Source organism: Nycticebus coucang, chromosome 22 (genome assembly GCF_027406575.1).
Source record: "Nycticebus coucang isolate mNycCou1 chromosome 22, mNycCou1.pri, whole genome shotgun sequence".
Taxonomy (NCBI): Eukaryota; Metazoa; Chordata; class Mammalia; order Primates; family Lorisidae; genus Nycticebus; species Nycticebus coucang.
The window spans coordinates 46,837,198-46,860,409 of NC_069801.1; the positions used below are offsets into that span (position 1 = coordinate 46,837,198).

At 39.1% G+C, this 23,212-nt stretch overlaps 1 protein-coding gene across 9 annotated transcripts in view; it reads left to right on the forward strand.

Moving 5' to 3' along the window:
• Nucleotides 1-454: 454 nt before the first annotated feature.
• ELAVL4 (ELAV like RNA binding protein 4) overlaps nucleotides 455-23,212 on the forward strand; it is a 95,800-nt gene continuing 73,042 nt past the window's right edge. For 2 of the 9 annotated variants that reach the window (XM_053577013.1, XM_053577016.1), the window contains exon 1: nucleotides 2,348-2,467. In XM_053577013.1, coding sequence (XP_053432988.1) covers nucleotides 2,420-2,467 — 48 coding nt within the window. In that variant the 5' untranslated portion in view covers nucleotides 2,348-2,419. Of the gene's footprint in view, nucleotides 561-2,347; nucleotides 2,468-2,805; nucleotides 2,923-5,505; nucleotides 5,796-6,205; nucleotides 6,554-23,212 lie in introns of those variants that run through there. The other 7 variants (XM_053577015.1, XM_053577020.1, XM_053577014.1 and 4 more) reach the window with 5 other exon arrangements.

Sequence of the window (23,212 nt, forward strand, 5' to 3'; positions counted from 1 at the left end):
ATTCAACAAAGGGAAATTAAGCTTTAAATGTTATCTAAAGCCTGTAAATATGGCATAACAAAAGCCTGTAAATATGGCATAACATTGTCTGGGTGGACTGGTTATATTTTTTCCCCAAAGAAAGAAATGCCAGTAGTTTGGGTTGATTTTTTGAGGGAAGAAGGAAAAGATAAAAAGAAATTGAACCACGGAGAAAATGTCAGGTCGTAGTCACTGATGATGCTATTTAAATGGTGTGCTGTAATCATGTTAGGGCAGAGCGCATGGAATTCCTGATTTCTGCATGACAGTGAAGAAGGGCCAGCAATTATCTATGTGTATGTGTGTGGATATGTGAGTGTTCACTCTACCTTCCCACCCCATTTTGCTAATTCAATTGAGGGGCAAGAAGAGGTAATCCAGACAGCCGGAACCTGAGGAGAAGGTCTGCAGCTGTGTTCGGAGGGACTGGTGCGAAGAGAGAGGCTCAGTCTGATTTGGAGTTTTGTGCTGTTGCACGTGAAGGCTCTGGAATTGCCCTAATCGACTGAAAATGAGCCGGCTACAGTCATATGGAACAGGTCTGTTTAGCCACATCTCTGGGTAGCATGGCAGATGGTAGACCGTCAATGGGTGGTATTGATTGGCTGGATTTGCCTTAGGGTAACAAGACTATGGGTCCTTAAAAACCCGCTCCATCTTATTTCCCTTTGTGCAGCTCTGTACAGTAGTGGTTTTCTCTTTTCACTCCCCCAGGCCCCAATATCTCCTTTTTCCCTTTTCAAATTAAAAGTCTCCCTTGGTACTCAAAACAGAGAGGTTACCTTGAGACAAACACTCTTTAAATTATCACCAAGGCAAGAAAACTTGAGAATATTTTATTTACTAGGCTGATTACATTTTAATGTTTGAAGAAAGTGACATTTTTTAATTAGTGTTTAAGACATATGGTGAGTGTACAAATTAGCTTATTTCATACAACCAGAATTTGATGAGAGCAACTCCTCCTTCTCACTCCCAAGTTAAAAATTGTCACTTGAAACTTAATATATTTGAGGAGGTTAAATGGTATAAAGTGACGCAGACTTGACTTAAAGATGAAGGAGATAGTCACTGTTGTGTGTAGGTAAATGTTGCCTTGATGGGCTGAAAAAATACTTGGTCAACAAGGTCCAGAGCTTTAATTTTGTCCAACCAAGAAGACTAAATCTCAGGTATTCCTGTGTGTTAGTTTCTGTTTCAGACACATGGGAACATAGAACAGTGCAGGCATGCTTTATAAATAATAAGATCTTTCTTAAAATCAGGCCATATAACAATATAAGTGATATAATTTATTTTTGTTCAGTTAGTTCTGTATTCTTTTAACATCTCCCCTCCATCACTTGGAGCTTTCAACCTGGGACGTTATATTTTATTCTTGATGGAAGAGCAGATTAATTGGGATAGAGTGATACAAAGGAGAGGCCAAGGTAGATGGACATCCAAAACCGTATACAGAAATATTCCACTTCAAGGCAGACCTTAGTGGGAAAGAACAGTGATGAGCAGAGATATGTACCTGGTTTGTTTTTGTGGTTATTTGTCACATTCATATAATTGTGTTTTTCAAAGAGATGCTTAAAATTTGAGGGTTATTTTTTCAGTGCCTTTACTTTGAGGTTTTTGGTTATTTCCCATATCAAATAAACCTAATGCACTACTCGGAAGAAAAGTTGCAGCCTTTAACTCTTGCCTCCATTTTGTATATTCTTCATACATTCACATACTTTAGAATTGGATTTTCATTACATGTAGAAGTATTTTTCTCTTTTTTGCGACAGGAAAATATTTCCTTAGGTTTTCTTTTTTTTTAGTCCCCCCCACCCCTTGCTCCATGTTGATCATCCTCTGCTGAATGAAGCAAAGCTTGTTTGTGTTTCGTTCTTCACAGTTCTTAATAGAATTGGTGATGGTGTTTTGTTCTGTTTCCTCACTTTAAGTCAGGAGAAGCAATTTTATTTATTTATTTTGACAAGATGCGGTGAGAGACAATCTTGCCTGTTCAGATGCTGGCATTTCTCAAGTCACATCCTACATCCAAAAACTATTCCAAGGGGAGGGGGGAACATCCTATCTTTTAAGATGGTTCATTTGAATCTGTGCACTCTGCCCACCTGGTGGTTATATAGTGAACTGTTACTTTAAAGAGTAGTTTAAACACCAGCCATGTTTGGGGCAGGCTGCTCTTGCAAAAGAGAGCAGTACATATAACAGGAGTCTACTGTGTGTGAGATAAGGGGAAAATTCAGCTCACTGACTAGAGGTTTTAATGTGCGAACTCTAGGGAAATAATATATTGACTGTTCCGTGGCGCGCAAGAAAATTGAAGAACCCTTTGCAGACGGAGTGCTTTGCAAAGGATTCTATCTGTTTCTCTTAAAACAAAATCTGTGGCAAGATGTTTGAAATCAGCAGGACGCTTAATGCTGCTTTGTTAAGTAATGAGGTAATATTTTGTCACTTTTTTCTGGGCAGCATCTGTTTTCCCCCACCCCCACCCCCTTCATTTTTTTCCCCTATGTTTATGAAGGATTTTTTTTTTTTTCCCCCTTCATGGAAGTCAAGGAAATACAATTCACGCTTCCATTTCTGTTCCTTCCTTTCGGTGCTTTTGGAGAATTTGGTTGTCTTTTTTTATTTGCAGTTTCAGCCGGCTGCTGTTTCCTATAGCCCTGTGCCACGTAAGGCTTCTCCTCTGCGCGGAGTAGGTAGTTATTAACGCTGAACTGGCTTCTGGTACAGTCCATCTGGACTCTGTGTGGGAAAGCTGGCTGCCGGCGACTGATGCTGAGATATCTGCAACCTTTGGGGTGTGTGCGTGGTGGCGAGGGGCTGACTGATAGGAGATTACTTCTTTTAAGGGAAATTGTTATTAATGAGTCAAGAAACTGCTCATTTATGGTAAGAGGGATACAGCAACACTGGCAGCCCCACGGTGCTGGGATATCATTTTTAGGTTGCCTTAGCTGCTTGAGTGAGACAAGTTTCTTTCTGTGGTGGTGGAAGATTGTGGCGGAAAAAAAAAAAAATCATGCATGACTGGGAGACTCGCCTGCCTGATTCTGGAGATAATATATTGAGAATCTGTTGCTTTACAAATGTCACACCACTGATGTAGCGGTCAGCCCCCCACTCTGAAAGATGAATGATACTATTGGAAATGCGATAATAAGGTTGACTTTTCCCAACAATAGGATTCTGCCTTTGTCTTTAGAGAAAAGGCCTCTGAGGACATTTGTGCATTTGTTTGAGGATTCTGTTGAAAGACTTTAGAGTGGAGGTTTTTGGAGAAGTGATCGATGTACAAAGTGCATGGATTTTTTTTAGCCTAGCAAAACCAACTAGTTTATTTATACTGTAAGGTACAGTTACTATTTTGGAAAAGTGGCCAGAATATCTTTTTATGTGCCTAATGTTCATTTATGGTTCACTAAGTGTGCTGAGGTTAGTGTAGATAGGAGAAAAGGATTTTTTTTAATTCCATCTTTTATAGCCTCCAGAGAAATACTACGTAAATATTTTGTTCCAAGTGAGCTGATTTTATTTGTGTGTTTTTCAGCATTGTCTTAATGTTTACTTTTCACAATATTTTCATATTGGTGAGATCTCACTCAGAGTTTCTGTTGTTAATTTGGAACACATGTGTCTATCTTATGTGTATATGTTGAGCCATTTAGAACACTTAACCGAGGAATTCATCCTTAGTGCACAGTTCAACAGATACTGTAGTATTATGACTCGGAGAACTTTTTATACATTTGCTGAAAAAATCATTTTAAAAGTGTACTTCATTCAATATTGTTCCACTTGAAGGAATTACAATTTTTACATTTTTTACCTTTCTATTTCATGTATTTTCCTTTTTAATAGGTAAATTTATTTGTATTCAAGTCTAACAGTTCATGCAGTATAACTAACACATACTATTTTATGGTGTATCTGTATTTTTTAAAGTGTGTATATATGTGTGTGTGTGTCTGTGAGTGTTTATGTATATGTGTTCATGAAACAATAGCTCGGAGGGAATAGTTTTAATCTTTAAAAGTGTAAAGTTGTATCCTTTTCTAATAATTGTTCACAAAGCCGTTTATTCTTGGACTTTGAAGCCCAGAAGTGTAACATATTTTTCAGCCTGTATTTCTACTCTGCCTAGTTCTATCTATTGTCAACTCCAGCTAGAGATTAAAGACTACACTGAATTATGTCTTTAGTAATTTCTGTTACCTCTGTATATTTATTGAGGAACAAACGGATTAAATTATGATTTAAAGAAATAATGGTAAGTAAGCCTTTTGCATAGCTTTGAGGCAAGAACTTCTCAGACAAGCCACTTGAAAAACCCAAACCAGAACAACAACAACAAAATACTACTGAAGATTTGGTGGCGTAGAGGTTATAAAATGTGTAACACAGGCAGACGAACTCTATACCTCATCACGCACTTGCTAAATGTCTCTTTGTAAATTTCTTAAGAGACCGAAAAAAAAAAAGACCCTCTTTGAAGGACAGAAGTAAAATAACTTGTTCAGTTAAGCAAAATGGGCACTCTGCATAGGTTATGAAACCAGAGTGTCGTCAAATTTTTTCTTGTCAAAAAAACATGTTTTACCTTCCTCTATAGCAGTGAGGAAAGCAAAGGGAAAATGTGTTTTAATGGACTTTTAAACATTCAAATCATGCCCCTATCTAAGTTGAAAAATAAATTGATTTAAATAAATCATTCATCATTCTCTGTTTTGAAAAGCTTAGAGAGAAGGCAGAAAGGTAGAGGCTGACAGCTGCCCCCCTCCACCCTCCATATTTTTTTTCTTTTTTGTTTATTAGGAAATAGTTTTCTGAGGCAAACTTGTATGAACCCAGTTCCTGGAACAAGCTTAATCTCCAACTTGCACGCTTTTGATAGGTTGGTCATGTTAGCTGCAGAAGGAGCACTACTTACTAAAAATCAGCAATACTGGGAAATAATAAAGCTAAAATGTAGATAAATTAGCACATTAAAGTGCTTTTGTTGTATCTTTAAGCCTAGAGGCAGATCATTAAATATGTATTTCGCTAGAAAGCAACTGTCGGGAAAGATAAGGTGGTTGAAAATATTCTACACTGGTAAAGCCCTCCATCAGACGGGTGGGATGGTTCAGCCCTCAGGACAGGAGGAAGGGAGGACACTCCCACTGTTAAGGTTTGTAAGCCTCCAGTGACCTGCAGTTGTTACAGTACTTTTGAGCGGGGAGGAGGGAAAAGGTAAAAATACAAGTATGGCTGTTGTTGCTTCAGCCGGGCCTTAATTACTAGACACAAGAAGCAGTTCAGAAATCTGGTCTCTGTTGTTGTAGAGGTCACCAAATCATTAACATCCTCAATCTGGCAGTAGCTAATTTAAATAGCACCTGATGTTGCAACGCCTCCCTTCGTTTCCCCAGCCAATCAGATCCTGGCTTCGGCTGACAGATGGTCCCATAAATGGATGTAAAAAGGGGAAGCTTCGAGCCAATTTCAGCAAGGCTCTGTTCAGTTGTTCTTATCTACATCCTAGAATCGGGGATTTCAGCTCACTGCTCCTTTTCTTTTCTTTATTTTTCTTTCTCTCCCCCATCTTCCCCCCCCCAAAATAATTGATTTACTTTATAATCATCCGCACTGTGTTTTGTGGATCTTTAAATATATATAACAATAGTAGTCATTTAAAAAATATATTCTGAAACCTTTGCAAATTTTAAGAGAAGAGTCGAAGCTCTGGGAGACCCAATATTTGCCAATAAGAATGGTTATGGTAGGTACGACTAGATTTATAATCTGCTATTTGTGTTGCTGGAGGGAAGAAAAGCATCTACACCTTGATCAGTCTTACGCTTGCACAAGAGTTTAGTTCTCTGCTGCTGTTCGGTTCCTACATTTACTATCTCTTTTGTGTAGAGAGTGCGGGTAGGTCCTTTTATTGAAAAGCAGTGGGGATATAGACTGTCATTTTTCACAGGTCGTTGTCAGTTTTCCCTTCAACATAAAGGTGGGGGGTGGAGGGTGGGCTAAAATAACTGCCGGTTTGTTGAACGAGGTTATATTACTTGAGACCATGATGGCAAAAGGATTTTATTTTTGTAAGGGAGAGGGGGTTTGTCTATGTGCCTGGGATTTGTGGATCTGGGGGGGGTGGATTCAGCGGGGTTAGGAATCTCTCCATTTCCGTGCTGGAAATTTAAACCTTGAGAGGCAGCTTCTGGATACTGAACGTTGAGATGGGCAGTTGTGTTTGGGGGGACTGCGCAGTCAAAACGGCAAAGAGAGTGATTTATTTGGGCTTCAGTAAATGCTGCATTTTGTATTTCAAAGAGTTTCCTGTCATGACCTCATAAAAAAGAGGAGGCGGCTTGTATGTGTAGCGGTGCCTGGCGTGTTGAGTTGTTGCTTCCTTCTCCGGGCAGCAGCTCTGTAAGAAGGAATGTCAGCTTTTACATAACGTTCCTTTCTGCTTTGACATACTGTGTGAGGGTCCATCTTCTTCTGATCACAGATGGAGTGGAATGGCTTGAAGATGGTAAGTGAAAAGAGGAAGGCAGCTTGGAGGTTCCAGCCGTGTGTGTGTGTGTGTGTGTGTGTGTGTGTGTGTGTGTGTAAGGATGGTGGACTGTGCATCGTAAATCACTGTGCTGATTGTGTGTGTGTATGTGTGTGTTGATTAGTATTTCTCTTTTCTGAAAACCAGAATCCATCTCCAAGTGTAATGGCACTGCATGCACACAAGACACACACACTGCCTCTTCCCTCAAACACACTGTAGCCAAGCAGGTTGGTGTCTTTTTTGACAATCAATGTCACCGTCACTGTTGGCTGGCGTGTCCTCCGCCTCTGTGAGCCTTCAACAGAATTACACGACTGCTAAAGTTAAAGGCACATTTCTTTTTCAGTCTCATGCTAGGAGTGATGGGGAAGGCTGGGAAGGAGGGGTGGAGGAGGTGAGATTCAGTACCAGCGGATGCAATTGTGAAACAGGACTTTCGGATGTGGAAGGGGAAGTGGAAAACCTTCCTGCCGAAGTAGTAAATCTATTTTTAGCATCATCTTTTTCTGAAAAAAGAAGCAGGGAAACTCCTTGAGTGCCGCTTCTGTCGCCTGATATTGACCCTGAAGATACGGCACAAAATGGCATGATCAGATGCCACGGGTGCCCACTTTGACTTTGAATTTTCACCAGCAATAGGTTTTACAGGGTTTTAGAGCTGCTATGGGGGGGAGGCTGTAAATTCATATCCATCCTACTTATTTTTCCCTAGAAAAGCCTGGGGAGGACTTTTCACTCTGCATAGATGTTATAACAAAGCTGTGGTCTTTTTCCCATTCTTAGAGGATTGCCTTTGTCTGGCTGCTTGTTTTGATGGGTGTAAAACAAATAAGATTAGACCGAGCAGCCCAACTGAAAGCGATAGCTGGGAGGAAAACCCAATGAAAGGTTGCCGGGGAAACGAACAGAGGAGAAGCCGAGTGGGGAGCAGGTGGCTATCATGAGAACACACTGCAAACAGTGTAAAAAAAAGAGGGGGGGACAGGACCTCGATTATCTTTGCTGTTCTTTGTGGCCAGCCCAACTTTAATTATTCCTTATAAATAGGTGTTAATTACATTTCTAACTCTGGTTTACAGTGATTTTTAGAAATCTATTTTTAAGCATCTGTTCTAAAACCATCTAAGCATCTGGTTTTTTTTTTTCCTTCTTTTCTTCTTCTTTTTTTTTTTTTTTTTGTTGTTGTTGTTTTTTTAAAAAAACAGAGAAAGAAGGAGAGGGGGAAGGGAGGGTAGGGAATCTTGCTTTTTTTTTCTTCCCCCTTTTCCCTGCTGTGAAATTGTACGTGCGAAAAATCGCAAGGAATTCTGTGAGCCCATTTGAAAAAAATGTAAATTATATTGAATGAAGTTGACGGAAGCATAATAGTGAGCTCTCACAGCTGATAGGTTCTGCAAATGATTTCCTAGGAATTTCCAGCAAATATTCGCAGGAAAATATAGGTAGAATGGATTTACCCTAAGCAATGACTTTGTGTTAGGTGATATTAGTAATTTTACTAAATCCGATGTTGATACTGTAGTTCGAGGGAGTTCATTGTATCTCTCGTTTTATATCCTAACTAGAAATTACTTTACAGAATAACAAATAAAGAGCTGTATTCTAGCCTTTTGCTTCCATTCCAGCCCCATGCCTCCAGTCACAGGATCCATCAGGCTTGCACCCTCCATTTGGCATTTGGTCCTGATTCTAGTCTTGGCATAAACTGAGTGAATAGCTGATTTTTTTTTTTTTTAGTGTCTCTGAACGTCTGGGACCCATGTGTGTACTAGGTGACAGGCGTCGCTCTTTTTTTCTCTCCCTAAGTGTGCTTTCCCAATAGTCTTTTCTTCTCATGATGGTGGTTACCAGAAGGACTAAAAGCTATAGTATTTGGGTGAATAGGAGGTAGCGTAAAAACAACCAAAATAGTGAACTGTTACATTTTTTCTCCTGAGGATCAAAATAGATACATGATCAGGTAACTAATTTTTGAAGTCTAAAAATGAGAGATTAAACAATACTGGAAGACATTAAGAGATTAGAAAATGTAATTGGCTTTATTGAAAGTACTCTTAATTTTTACTCTCCCCATTGCAGATCTCCAAGCACCCCCACCCAATTATTTTTTCCTTGTAGATGTGTCTTTTTGCTTTTTCTTCTTATTAGGGAATTTAAAAATTTTGTTTTGACTCTTGAAGTAAAAATAAATAAACTTATATTTTTTGCCATCCACTTGAAACTTGCTCTCATCTCTTGAGTACATAAACATAGTTGCCTTTAAAAAGAGAACATTTTTTAAATCTCTAATATATATATCTTAAATTTTCTGAGAATTTTCTGGCCATTTTTAGTTAAGGAAAAATAATTTCCATTAGAAATATCATCTTGGCTTGGGTTGTAAAAAGACATGTGGTTCCTCTGCTGACCTTTCTTGCTTCTTTGTCTTAAAAATATTAATGCCGACTACCTGCATATGGAGGTGCACCTTCACGCCTTCACAGGAGCACAGGGTTGAGGGTGCACTTATTAAGAGGTAAAAATCTGATTGGAAATATTTCTGTAAAAAACACCTGACTTTATCTCAGTCTTAATGACTAGAATATCCATGTATCTCATAGCAATATAATGGCTAAATCATTTAATATTTAAATTTTTTAAAGGGTAAAATAAACACAGGTGGACAAGTAGCTGAACAATTGTTTTGAGAATCATTGATGGACAAGATGACTTTAATATCTTATTTTTAAAAAGTAACACACAACTTAACCGTTCATTTGTGATCTCAGTCCCATTCGTTTTTACCTGCCATTCATTCAAGCCATCTTCCTGGCCAGACCTAGATGGCCTAGCTCCTATGTGATGGTTTACACAAGCCTTAAAACTTTTTTCTCTCTCTATAGCCTTTCCTTGGTCCTTTGAATACTAGGGTGCTGTGAGAGCAAGGTCAGAATATTGTGAAATAGAATGTTGTTGTTGTTTTTAAGAAAGAGAATTAGCCAGTTCTTTGCATTCTAGTTCTAAAATCAGTCTTGAAATAGGATTTGAGACACATTCGCTTTTAGGTATTTTAAACTTAGGAATAATTTATTTGAAATTTCAAATCTAGAAATTATTGTATGAATGGTGCTTTGTGTGTGTTCTCAATATCTCTAAAAAGAATCTGTTGGATGAATTGAGGTGTTTTTCTGAAGTTAGAGTTACTATGAACAATGAAAGGGTTTTCTCAGGGCAAGTCCTTTTCCTTGGCTTGATTTCCTCCCTTTGCCCTTATCTCCTTTTTATACGTGGATTCTCTTCCTATATGTGGACCAAATAATATTCCTTCTGTAAGGAGATATGCTGATTCATTTAGTCCTTGACATCTTAATTCCTTATTTTAATTTAAAAAATAAGACACATTATCTGTGTGTACTGCAAGTAAGGAATGGCGGTCTTGATAGAGGTCATTGTACATGGACAGAAGTACTTTGACCTTGATAAATTTCTTCATCAGTTCCAATGATCTGTGGCCACCAAGAGCTTAATTTATATGCCTGGACACTTAATATGTACGCTTGTTTATGAGCTGGCCAGCGGATGCTAGACACATGAGTATGCGCTGGCAAATGCTGCAATGCAGTATTTCTCCCCCAATGTCATTGGGAATTTGGGGGGTAGGAAGGGATGTGAACATTTGCAAGCTTTATCTTACTATTTTCCAATCAATGAGCTATGTTGTACTGAATTGGTCAATTCCGTTTTTGAAAGTAAAGTCAACCTTTTATTTCCCACTGTCTATTCCCCTCATCTATTTGATAGCTATGTGGAAAGTGTGTGTGAGAAAGAGAGGGAGAGAGATGCGTGTGTAGCGGTGTAAGTGTGTGCTGCTGGGTTCTTGCACCTGTCTTATGCTTTCCTTATTTGGTATTACCAAATGTGTATGCATGCTTACTTGCAAGGATGTGTGCATCACTAATTGGAAAGAAGACCAAATTGGGCTGTTTCTCCTAAGAAGTGGCTTCTTTTCATTAACCTCAAGAGTTGTCTTATGAGAAAAATATAAAACTTCAAATATTCATCAGAAAAGACATATTCAGACCTTGAAGATTTCCATTAGTAACCAACCACCTCTCTTTAACTGCCATTTGAGAAACTATAAATGTGCACAGTCATAACATTTGTGAGCTAAAAAATGTGTGTGTGTGTGAGAGTGTGTGTGTGTGTAGAAAGAGGACTGTTTTTCTTTGGGGGGATTTAGACCTAATCTTTACCATTGGTAAAAATGAGGAGGAGGTAAGATGGCTGTGTTAGCATCTGTGCTTTGCTTGTGAACTTTGTGTATGTGTGCGTGTATTTTGAGTGTGTGTTAGGATCATCCTTGTATTTTTGAAATCTCTGCATCTTTTAAGGGTAAAGGGATTTTAAAGGTCAGTGGCTATCTAAGGGCAATCTGTGGGTAGGCGGGAGTTGTCACAGCAGTAATTGCCTTAAATTAGCTATTTAGCAATGAAAAGGGGGGAAAGGTAGAGCACAAGAGTAGAGAGGGTACCAACATGTGGATCTAAACCTTTCCGGTGTAGGAGATAATGAGTGATAAATTTGAACTGGTGCAGTGCGGGGTGCCTGATAATTTCTCAGAACCTTGTCTTTGCAGGTTCATTACTTCCTTGCTTGCTTGTTCACACCTTTAATTATATCCAGTTTCGGATGCTAGCTGGGGGCACCAAAGATGAGCCATTTTGTTTGTTGTTTACTTCATTAAGTATTCAGGCAGTGTGTTCACAGTAGCTTTGGAGCATCAGTGTTAGGAATCAAGCACTTTGGAAATGGAATTGTTACAAAGGAACAAAAAAAAAAAAGAAGAAAGCGATCAGCCACCTAGCTTGCTTTGGATGTTCACATCCACTCTGCTTAACAGTAATATTTATGCTGTTCCTTGTACGTTCATTAAGAAATAACTTATGCAGTGTCAGGGCTCCTAATAGGCTGGTGGCTTCCACTCTCGCGCTCTGTTTCTTTCTCTCTCTCTCTCTCTCTCTCTTCCCCCCTTCTCTCACCCTCACCCCATCCCTGAGATTCCACCTTTGCCCAGATCATTTTAGGACTGGCCATTTTCCGTTTAGGGAAGCTCATTATTCGGATCCTTGTTGTATCTAACACCTGAGGTATTTCCCCCCCTCAGTAAGTCTCCTTCTCTACAGGAATCAAGAAATGCTGAGAGCCATAAAAGAATCCCTAAATAAATTTTGGTTGAGAAAGCAGTAAAAATGTTGAGGAAATAAGGTCAGTGTAATTGTTGCGTTTGCGTTTTTTTGTTGTTTTTGGAAACTTATTTTTAACCGCAAAGGTAAAATGCAAAACTAGCACATGTGATTTTTTTTTTTAATGGAAAAATATTATACGTCATAAGTCTCCCCTGAAAATAACTTCCTTTGGACTCTTGGTTTGAAAAATAACCTTTAAACTTGAGTTTAATTTTGTGATTATTCATCTAAACTATAAAACGTAATTCATAAGTTTTTTTCTATAGGAGGTTTAGTTCTTTTTTCAGGATGTGGGGAAACAGAGAAATGATCCGGACAAGATGGTGAATTCTGAAAAACACACGACAGCACAGAGGTTTTCTCTCTCTACATTTCATGGCATCACATCTTTTCCTGTGCCTATGAATCAGTGATCCAATATGGCCATCTACTCTGTTGTAACAAGTAGCCCTTCAAGTTGCTTTGCCAGGAACAAATTGAAGACATATTTGTTGAGGACCTACTCTACGCATTTCTTTGGAATGTGGAATTTGAGGTCACCATTTCTTTTTCTTTTGACACTGATCAAAAGACATACTTAGGGAATAAGTCCCTGTGACGGGAGATAAAGTTAAGGTGAGGGATTTTAAGGTTGCATGTTATATGGTGAGGTTTGTGTCAAATTTTGAGAAAAGGTCTATTGGAACATTCTGGTACCTAAATGTTTTTCCTTCTGTATTTGTAAAAGCCTAACATGACTCTATAAGATAGAAATGAAAGTTCTTCTGGACATTTTAGTCTATAAGGTTCCACGTGTCCGGTGTTCACTCTCAGGAAGAAGTAAAGTTTGGACAGTTGGACTTGTCTTTCAGACACCTGCCCATGAAACTTGGCTGGAACCTATTAACTTTACAAAGTTTGAATGACCAGCTTCTAACAGAAATGCCTCTTTGAATTCCTTTTTCTCTATTACCGTCCAGGAACACCTGAATGGATAGTGACCCCTTTGGCATGCCCATGTGCAAACTGGAATTTTCCTAGTGAAGGAGAAATCATAGTTTGTCACACACATCAAGATACTATGTGATCTGTGTGTGTGTGTGTGTGTGTGCATGTGTGTGTTATAGAAAGGCAGCTGTGACCCCCCCCAGTGTGGTCCATGTGTGTGCATGTGTGTGTTATAGAAAGGCAGCTGTGACCCCCCAGTGTGATCCATGTGTGTGTTATAGAAAGGCGGCTGTGACCCCCCCCCAGTGTGATCCATGTGTGTGTATATGTGTGTGTTATAGAAAGGCACTTGTGACCCCCGAGTGTGGTCCGTGTGTGTATATGTGTGTGTTATAGAAAGACAGCCATGACCCCCTGGTGTGATCTGTGTGTGTGCACGCATGTGCGTGTTTATATGTATGTTATAGAAAGGCATCTGTGACCCCCAGTGTGCCATGGGATGTACCAATAATGGCTTCTCAAGTAGTCTGTGTTTTCCTAAGCTGCCAGACTAAACCCTTTAAAGTTTTGCTTTCTAATTTGTACATGAAAACTAACAGGCTGAGTTGAAATTTTTTTTTCAAGTCCCCCCTTTGAAGACGCAGAGTAGTAAATACAGCTCTAATGATAAACCTTAGCTCTAAGTGCTATTTAGAAGTCTGTCGTGGAAAGGCTGAGAACTTGCAATCTTTACTAATGAAACTTTCATTAGGAAAGTGCTCACTTAAAATGGAGTAAATGACTAAGTCCCTGCAAATTGTGATTTTTGACCAGATTTGACTCATCCTTTCTGATGCTACTTTTGGTAAAGCAGCCAACCGCACATCCGAACTTCCGGATAGCGTACACGTCTTCACCATTATTATCTCTGCGGATGCACCGGGTACCAGTGCAGTTCCCACAAGTCCAGAGTCTTTCTGAAACACCAAAACAAAAGTGATAGGTATGAAAAATATTGGGAAAGTTTTCCTCATAGTAACCATTCCCCAAAGGAAGCTTTACATAAATGTGCATTTACATAAATGTGCATTTATTATTCAGCCTATTAAAAGGGAATCCTTAGCTTTTACTTTTTAATTTGGGCTAAAATATGTAAATTGGTTTTATTTTGGAGTTGCTCTGTTTTAGGTGGCTTTGGGGGAGGATAACTTTCTAGCTTGATTATATTTTAATTGCCTCTGTAGTGGAAAAGGCTCCGATCTTGAAATCAACCTGGTTATTGTGATTAGGACCCAGAGGGCCAAAGTACAGATGGGGCCACAAACGTATTACATTGACTGATACACATGCAAGAAATTAGAATTGTTTCTACTAGAGATCACTATCGCTGTGCCTTTGTTGGCAAGACCAGCTCAGAGGCCACAGAACCACAAGTCTACCTCTGGTCTTAGAAGACCTTCATGCTGTGCCTATACAGATTCTCCTGAAAAGATTGTTCTTTGTCTTAAGGAAGTGGGAAGTAAAAAGGACTTCAGAGTCTGGTGGATTTGAGTTAGAATACTGACTATTTTGGTTAATAATGGAGTGATCATGGATGAGCTGCTTCAACTTTATAAGCTTCAGTTTCATCTTCATGATGGTGATAATAAAACCTGACTCATAAGGCTTCTGTGAGGATTAGATGAGAAACAGTATTTGAAGGCACCATACTTAGGACTTGAAAATTGAAGGTGCTTAGAGGATATTAGATCTCTTTTAGTCTGTCAGTCTTGCTGTCCCTTGGCAAATTCCCTTCCTCAGGAAGAAGCCCATCTGCCCATGCCAGATGTCCTGGGCAGTGACACCGCATGTATCCTCATAGTCTCTAGCCTCTCCCCAGCACTCAAGAGGGGCTGACACACATTGGTTTTTTTAACATAGACAAGCCCTCTGTTTTTCCAATTGTGTGGCTTTATTAAGTTTTCCACATCCTTCTATGGGTTTGCAAGGTACATCCATGATTGCCTTTGGAATTAGAATTAATTTGAGATTTACTTGTTGAAGGACAAAAAAGGATGAAGATAAAATTAATTTTAACTGGTGCTTTTTTTTTAAATTTTGTTAAAGAGCCTGTTAGGAAATATTTAAGTCAACCAGAAAGAAAATAAAAATTGATTGAAATTAATCGATATGATCACATCTTTGCTGTCAATATATTGCAAAGTTAAGTAATTTGACTTTTGTCCAGAAGCTAATTTACTTTGTAGTTACTTCTTCCCCTTCACCACATCAGCTTTTTTCTCTATCCACTTTGTTCTCCTAAAAGGCTGAATTTTGAAGTTCTGTTTCTCAAGGAGTAGTAAAGAGGCTGAGACAAAAAGTGACTTAATGAGATTTTCCTAACTTGCCATCAGTTATCCTTCTGCTTGGTGAGGCAGGATGAGCGATGGCTTTGGCCGTGCAAACGGCTCTGAAAGTGATCGGATTGACTGAAGAGGTGTGTGAGATGTGAGCAGAATGCTGGCTGTCGATCCATTATCCTACCATTTGAAGAAAAAAAGAGAAAGAAGGAAAACCACTACAAAGGCCTTGTCATAGTTGTTTTTGATCATACACAGCTGGGAAAGGATTGTGGGTGGTGTTAGGACTGGTGTTAGGTTAAACCTAAATTTGTACCTTTTTCCAAGGCTCTGAAGGGGGAAATAAATAAGCACAATAAAAAAAAGATCACAGATTGTTTTGAATAGGGACCTTTTGCTGTTACCAGTGAGGATGCAGAAATAATACAAATGGTTCTGGAAGGGATTCAAGACTTAAGCTGAAAACACAATCTTAGAAAATTGTTTCATGGTCACAGATTTTGAATTATACTTCATATGCTCATGAGAAGGATGTGAAAGGACGTCATAGGTTTTCTTCAACTTAATCTTTAAAATTAAGGTTATAAATTGATCTAATCCCCAACTACCATTTTGCCAGTACTATACTTTAAAAAAAAAAAAAAAGACCCTTTACTGTGAAAAAAAAAAAAAAAAGACCCTTTACTGGACAGTAGAACTTTTCTCTTTCCATATGATCTATTTTAAGGCTTCACCAAGAATTTTCAAAGGACTTTGCAGTGTGTATGGGTATACCTCGTATGTGGGATGCAAGCTCTCTGGAAGAATTTGATTGGCTTTAAACTATATGTGTATGCAGCAGAAATATAGCTGCAAAAAATGGGGGCGTTATTTTGATAAGAGGGTGGTATAGAAGATATTTTTCCCTATTTTAGATTTTTATAAGCTAATGAAAGCCAAAATGAGATGACTGAGTGATTTGAGCAGGCAAGTGGACAAGGTGGGGGCAGGTGAATATTCTTACGACCTTCTTGCTAGATAGGTATTCATATTATTAAAAAAAATAAAGTCACACTCTATGGGGGCAAGACATGATTGCAAGAGGGACTTTGCCTAACAATTGCAATCAATGTAACCTGGCTTATTGTACCCTCAATGAATCCCCAACAATAAAAAAAAAAAAAAATTAAAAATTCATCCATATTTAAGTCAATACTTGAATCTTGATTTCTTCTTTTCTTACATTTCTGGCTTAAAGTTTTTTAAGAGAAGAAAAGAGACTTTGAGCTTAGAAGAACTTCAGTAAGAACTCTTAATTTTTCTTTAGCTAATTTTTTTATTTCAAATTAATACGAAGGTATAAATTTTTAGATTACATTGTTCTCACTTCCAGGGTAAAGTTCCACTTAGTAAGAATTCTGACAGGTCTCTAGTCAGTGAATTTTGGAAACATGGGCTTGCAGTTGGTATGATCCTAACAGGCCTCTTTGGGGGATGGCGCCTGTGGCTCAAGGAGTAGGGTGCTGGCCCCACATGCCCGGGGTGGTGGGTTCAAACCCAACCCCAGCCAAAAACTAACAGGCCTCCTCCGAAACCATTAGGTCATGTCAATGTCCCAAGATCAGAAGAGAAAGTTTGCATTTTAGAACTTCAGCTGCTCCCAGCACAGTTCTACTTGTAACAGGTCTGTGACCATGGAGATCGTCTCTCATATTCATTTAGCATTGTGTAATTTTTGTCCTATGGTGTCAGTTTGATTTCTTTAAATGTAATTGGGTCAGGTACTGTTAACGCCTTTTTATAGAAAATAAAGCTCAGCTACTTCCTAAGATTACATGTTTAACAATATCAGAAGCCCTTGCTCCGGAGTGTTTGAGAATATGTCCAGCTCAACCAAAGTTTACTTTTCTTGGAGGTAAAGAAAAAAAAAAGATAATTTCTTTTTTAGATCAAAATTTTCACTGGAGAATCAGCAAATATATATTCCATGTCTAGTGCATATAAATCACATATTCTAGGTGCCTCCTGGAATGTCTTAATATTTAAAACATATTCTAATATGGTGGGTAAGGATGATGACAGGCAGAATGTGGATGGTGTCTTAGCAGAGGAGGAACATTGTACAGAAGAGAGAGGCATTAATTCTTGTTGGGGGAAGGAAACAAGGCTTGGTGGTAGAAATGCCATTTTAGTGGAACAAGAAAAGCTGAACAGGCAGAAATATGAGAAGAAAGGGCAATTCCATGTGGAAGAAATAGAATGGATAAAGGCATGGAGATGAGAAATTATAGGTCTTGCTTAAGAAATCATCATTAGTCTGTTGAGAATACTGCACAGGATGTGTAAAGAGAAAACTAGAGAAATAGGTGAAAGCTATGGCATGGAAAGATTCTGGTGTTTTAACTTGATTTTGACTTTGAATTTGTAGCTATGGAATGTCATATGTCAGAGAACTGTCAATTCCTGATATTTTTTGCAAAGTCAAGACCTGTCTTGATTAAGTCATTATTTCTCAGAAGTTGAAGTCACCCTAAAGATGCTTCTAAATTATATTGGTTAGAGGGAATCGGCATTAGAGCATCCTTCTGGTCAAATGTGATGTTTTAATGGTGATGCTCATTGGTGAAGTCACATTGAGCACTGCTTTTGGGTTACGGTGCAGAAAATATAAGCGAGAAAAATATCGACTTTATTTCAGATCATAAAGAAATGTGCCGTGAGAGGAATACACTGCATTCTCTCACCAACAGGAACCAGTGCTCATTTTTCAGGATAATGTGTGGCCAGAGAGAGGAATGATAGTGGTGAGTGGGAAAGCTTATTTTCTCCAGTGTAAAAAGTACCCACATCGAACTTCCAAAGCATGCTTGTGTTTCCCGGTTGTTTAGTCCTAGAGAGCAGAAATCGTGTCAAATACTCTCTTATTTCAATGTCTTATATATCATAGGTACTCAATAAATGTTTATTGAATTAAGTTTCATTATCATAATGTTGTTTTATAGGGGTTTTAGTTTTATTTTTTAAAGGCCTGAACTGTAGAGTTAGACGACTTGTGGATCTTAGATCTGCCATTAACTTGTGGGAGTCTGGTTAGCCCAACTCATCATCTTCTCTGAGTTTCAGTTTCTTAATACATAAAATAGAATTAATACAAATTCATGGCTTAATAGGAGGAAGATCGGTTGAACTAATCCCTGATATACGCTAATGGACAGGCTAATAATATGAGTAAATCACAAGGGTCTAGTTTTGCCGGTAGTTATTTTACTGGATCTTGACCAGCATTAGACAAAAATAAAAACAGTGGAATGATAGAATGGAATGAAATAGAAAGGAAGAAATCCATGGATAATACTTATTAAGGGTAAGTATTCATGCAACTTTGTTTCAGTTACCTATGTTGTAAGTTGTTTTATGAAATTGGGATTTTTAATGTATATGTAATATGAAATTGGGATTTTTTTACTTTATTGGGTCATGCTCAGAAAAGTTTGAGAAGTACTGTTCTAGATAGTGAACTCTGTATTACTCAGAGGAAAAATCACAGTCGGACTTTTCATAACCATGTAACACCAGAGTCTCTAGTATCTTCCAAATTATTAAAGAAAGGATGACTTCTGATTATTTTAGATTTAATATGAATCAATATATCCTAAATATGTGATAATTCATGATGCCTGCATGGTATACATTGGGGCTCTTTATTAACCAAATACATTAATTAGCAAACCTCATTCTTTGGCTATGCTACGTAGTTGAACCAGCAAAGTAAAAATCATGGTGATAATAATAACTAGTGGAGGAAGCCTAGAAGTGGAACTAGAAATGATGTGATTAGCTTTCATTTCTTTAACTCTTGCTGCTATAGTGTGCCTTGCTGCTCAGTGTGCCTTACAAACATCATCCCTTTTAATCCTAAAACAACTTTTAAAGATAAACGTTGATTTTTCTAACTTATGCTCATGGTAACTGAGGTTCTGAGAGGTAAATCAAAGTTACACAGCCATCATTTGGTTGGACCAGGATTTCATTTGAACTCAAGTCTGTCTGATTCCAGAGTGAAATTTTAAAAATGTATTCGGTGTCATATAAATGTGCTAAAATGTTACTGAATGTTAGCTCTCTATCCCCTACAAAGACAAGTGGCTCAGTCAGTCTCTGCTCTGAAGGGTTTGCTATCCATCCTTGGGGTTTAATTGTGTATGAAGGTAAATAAGGCTTGATTTAATCACAACAGGATCTAGGACAGGCACAGGGAGTTTTTATACCGTCTGTTGTACTTTGGAAGTACTAAGAAAAGTGCTGGCACATAGTAGGCCTTCATTAGAGATTTGCTGGATTGAATGGAAGTTATATTAATTCTTATCTAGGAATTTGGGAGGAAGTGGGGAGAGCACTGGGAAGCCCTGGTGCTAAAGAACTGCTGCATTGTTACATGTTCAGCTACATCTGCCCAGTGACCTGGTGACCTTACCTGCAATGTGAGCAGATCCATCCATCCCAATGCCATTCAGTGCTTTCTAGAGTTCCTAAAACTGGCAGCACAGAAAAACCTGCAAGAGCATAAGAACTCAAACTGTAAACTTCAAGTTTCATTCAGCCAGAGAGAACACTTTCTTAGTACAAGAAATTAATCTCATGGGGCAGAGACATTTGGAAAATGATAAGTGGAGGATGGGCTTCCTTAGAATGAAAAATAATAACTATTGTTGTTATTTTTACTGTGCCACTTACTAGCCTTACGATCTGATGCAAGTCATATTACCTCTGTGAGGCTCAGTTTCCACAGTTGTAAAATGATTATACCTCCCAAGGTTGTGAGGATTAAATAGATCCATTTGGTAAATATTTACTAAGACTTAATATTTGTGGTCTCTGGAGATTTAGCTGTAAAGGAGACATAGCCCCCTGCCCTCAAAGAGCTGAGTGGCTGGTAAAAGTGCTGGGAAAGTGAGAGTCAGATTCACCACCTGCAAGTACTGACAGAATGCAGTCAAACATGGAGTTATTATTGTTATGTACGTGTCTCCTTTGTATCATCAGAATTTCCAGTTTGTTGAGGGCACAAGTGCTATGATAGTCACCCATTTATCTCCTTCTGCCCCGGAGTCAGCCTTGCTTGTTGGTAAGATGTTACCTTTCCCGGCAGTTGCTTTATGAATCCAGCCCAATTCACCAAATGTTTACCAAGTTGTTCAGGGTACTATGCTGGGGGAGGGAGAGTAACATTTGTGGAACAGAGCTGACTTTAAAATGACTTTAGGGCACAAAGGGAAACAGTATCATGAAGCAGTAATATTCTACACTAGTACAAAGTGCCTGTGATCTATTCAGGAAGAAAATAGGGCCCCAAAGAAAATTCAGCAGCAAACCTTAAAAGAAATAAAAAAATGTATTTTTTCTCCTCTCAGTGCTGTTCTGTTTGTATTTCATGGAGAAACCATCTATTTGCTACAGGCACACAGTTGAGATGAGGTCTCAGAGATGGCTACTTAATTGATTTGTGGTTCAAGACCGAGTTGGCTGCCTTCATGAAGCCCTGGCAGCCCTCTGTGGCCTGGCTTCTGCTCTCCCTTCCAGCCCTCCCTCCCGCAGCTCTCTGCTTTGCAGTTCTTTGCTTCACTGTGAAAGTGCACCATGCTGTTCCCACCTGTGCTCACTCAGACAGATCCCTGGGTCTCCAACATCCTTCTCTATTCACGAGGCTTCATGAGTCAAAAAGTAGGCCCATTCTACCTAGAGAGGCCTCCCTAACTTGTGCTGCATGGGAGCCTCCTCTGTTAGCATTGCCAGCGTCATTCGGCCATTGGTCTTCAATGGTCCGCAATCAAATGTTGACTTGTCTGTGCTTCACCACCACCTCGACAATCAGCACTGGTTTGTGTCTGGCCTGGCACCTAACAGGTGCTCAGCCATTAATTGTCACCTGAAGAATGCTGTTGGATGTTGGTTAAGTTGTCCATAACGTGTTCCTATCAGAAGCTCTGTAGCCTGCGTGGGTATTGGGCTTAAAGCCCCCTTGTCATAAAGGGGGTTTTGACACTGCTGTTGCTCATCAACATCAGTTTCATAACTTAGAGCTAAGTATCTTGAGTATGTCTGTTTCATTAAACTTGTCCTACTCACCATGACTCACCTGTAATTCCTCAGTAATTCTTTATTCTAGACTCCTTTTTGTCACTTGCTCTTTGTACCACACAGTTAACAATGCCACAGCACAATAACAGTGACCCTTTATAGTGTATGCAGCCAGTTTGATCTTTGCAAACTGTAGTAGGGATATATACTACCAGACATAGTAGGGATATATTGCCAGACAGATCTTTGCAAACAGATCTTTACTTAGGTTATCTCATTAAGCTTCATAATAACTCCAGGAAGTTTGTATTTTTATCCCCATTTTGAAGAAAGAGAACTGTGTAGCATAAGTAACTTGCATAAGGTCACATGGCTAGGAAAATGTCAGACCTGGAATTCAAAACCTTATTTGTTTGATTCCAACGCCCATGTTCTGTCTCCCATTTTGCATTACTTACCCCTTAAAAGGTAGAGACTAATGAAAGGCAGTTAGCCTGGTGGTTCTTAATAAGGACTTTTTATCAAGACTGCCTGGGTTCACATCTTGGCTTCAGATGGTTGTACACCTTGGGCAAATAACTTCCCTTCCCTGTTCCTCAATTTCTTCTTCCATAAACTAGGGTTGTTGTGAGGATTTGGTGGCCCAATACAAATTAAGGACTTAAAACAGTGCTTGTCATTTAAAGTAATAATGAGAGTTATTATTATCATACAATATTAATTTGCATCCCATTCTTCAAATATGTGTTGAGTGCCTTCCCTGCTGAAAGTACTAGGGATATACTGCCAGACATAGTAGGCTTATATTGCCTGACATCTTAGGGCTATACTGCCTGACATCGTAGGGATATACTGCCAGCCATAGAAGGAATATACTGCCAGACATAGTAGGGATATACTGCCAGACATAGTAGGGATATACTGCCTGACATCTTAGGGCTATACTGCCTGACATTGTAGGGATATACTGCCTGACATTGTGTGAATATACTGCCTGACATCTTAGGGCTATACTGCCTGACATCGTAGGGATATACTGCCAGACATAGTAAGAATATACTGCCAGACATAGTAGGGATATACTGCCTGACATCTTAGGACTATACTGCCTGACATTGTATGGATATACTGCCAGATATAGTAGGGTTATACTGCCTGACATCTTAGGGCTATACTGCCTGACATTGTAGGGATATACTGCCTGACATCTTAGGGCTATACTGCCTGACATCGTAGGGATATACTGCCTGACACAGTAGGGATATACTGCCTGACATAGTAGGGATATACTGCCTGACACAGTAGGGATATACTGCCTGACATAGTAGGGATATACTGCCTGACATCATGGGAATATACTGCCTGACATCATAGGGATATACTGCCAGACATAGTAGGGATATACTGCCTGACATAGTAGGGATATACTGCCTGACATCGTAGGGCTATACTGCCTGACATAGTAGGGATATACTACCAGACATAATAGGGATATACTGCCTGACATAGTAGGGATATACTGCCTGACATCTTAGGGCTATACTGCCTGACATGTTCGGGCTATACTGCCTGACATTGTAGGGCTATACTGCCAGATATAGTAGGGTTATACTGCCTGACATCTTAGGGCTATACTGCCTGACATCATAGGGATATATTGCCAGACATAGTAGGGATATACTGCCTGACATAGTAGGGATATACTGCCAGACATAGTAGGGATATACTGCCTGACATAGTAGGGATATACTGCCAGACATAGTAGGGATATACTACCTGACATCATAGGGCTATACTGCCTGACATAGTAGGGATATACTGCCAGACATAGTAGGGATATACTGCCTGACATCGTAGGGATATACTGCCTGACATCATGGGAATATACTGCCTGACATCGTAGGGATATACTGCCAGACATAGTAGGGATATACTGCCTGACATCTTAGGGCTATACTGCCTGACATTGTAGGGATATACTGCCTGACATCTTAGGGCTATACTGCCTGACATTGTAGGGATATACTGCCAGACATAGTAGGAATATACTGCCTGACATCTTAGGGCTATACTGCCTGACATCGTAGGGCTATACTGCCTGACATAGT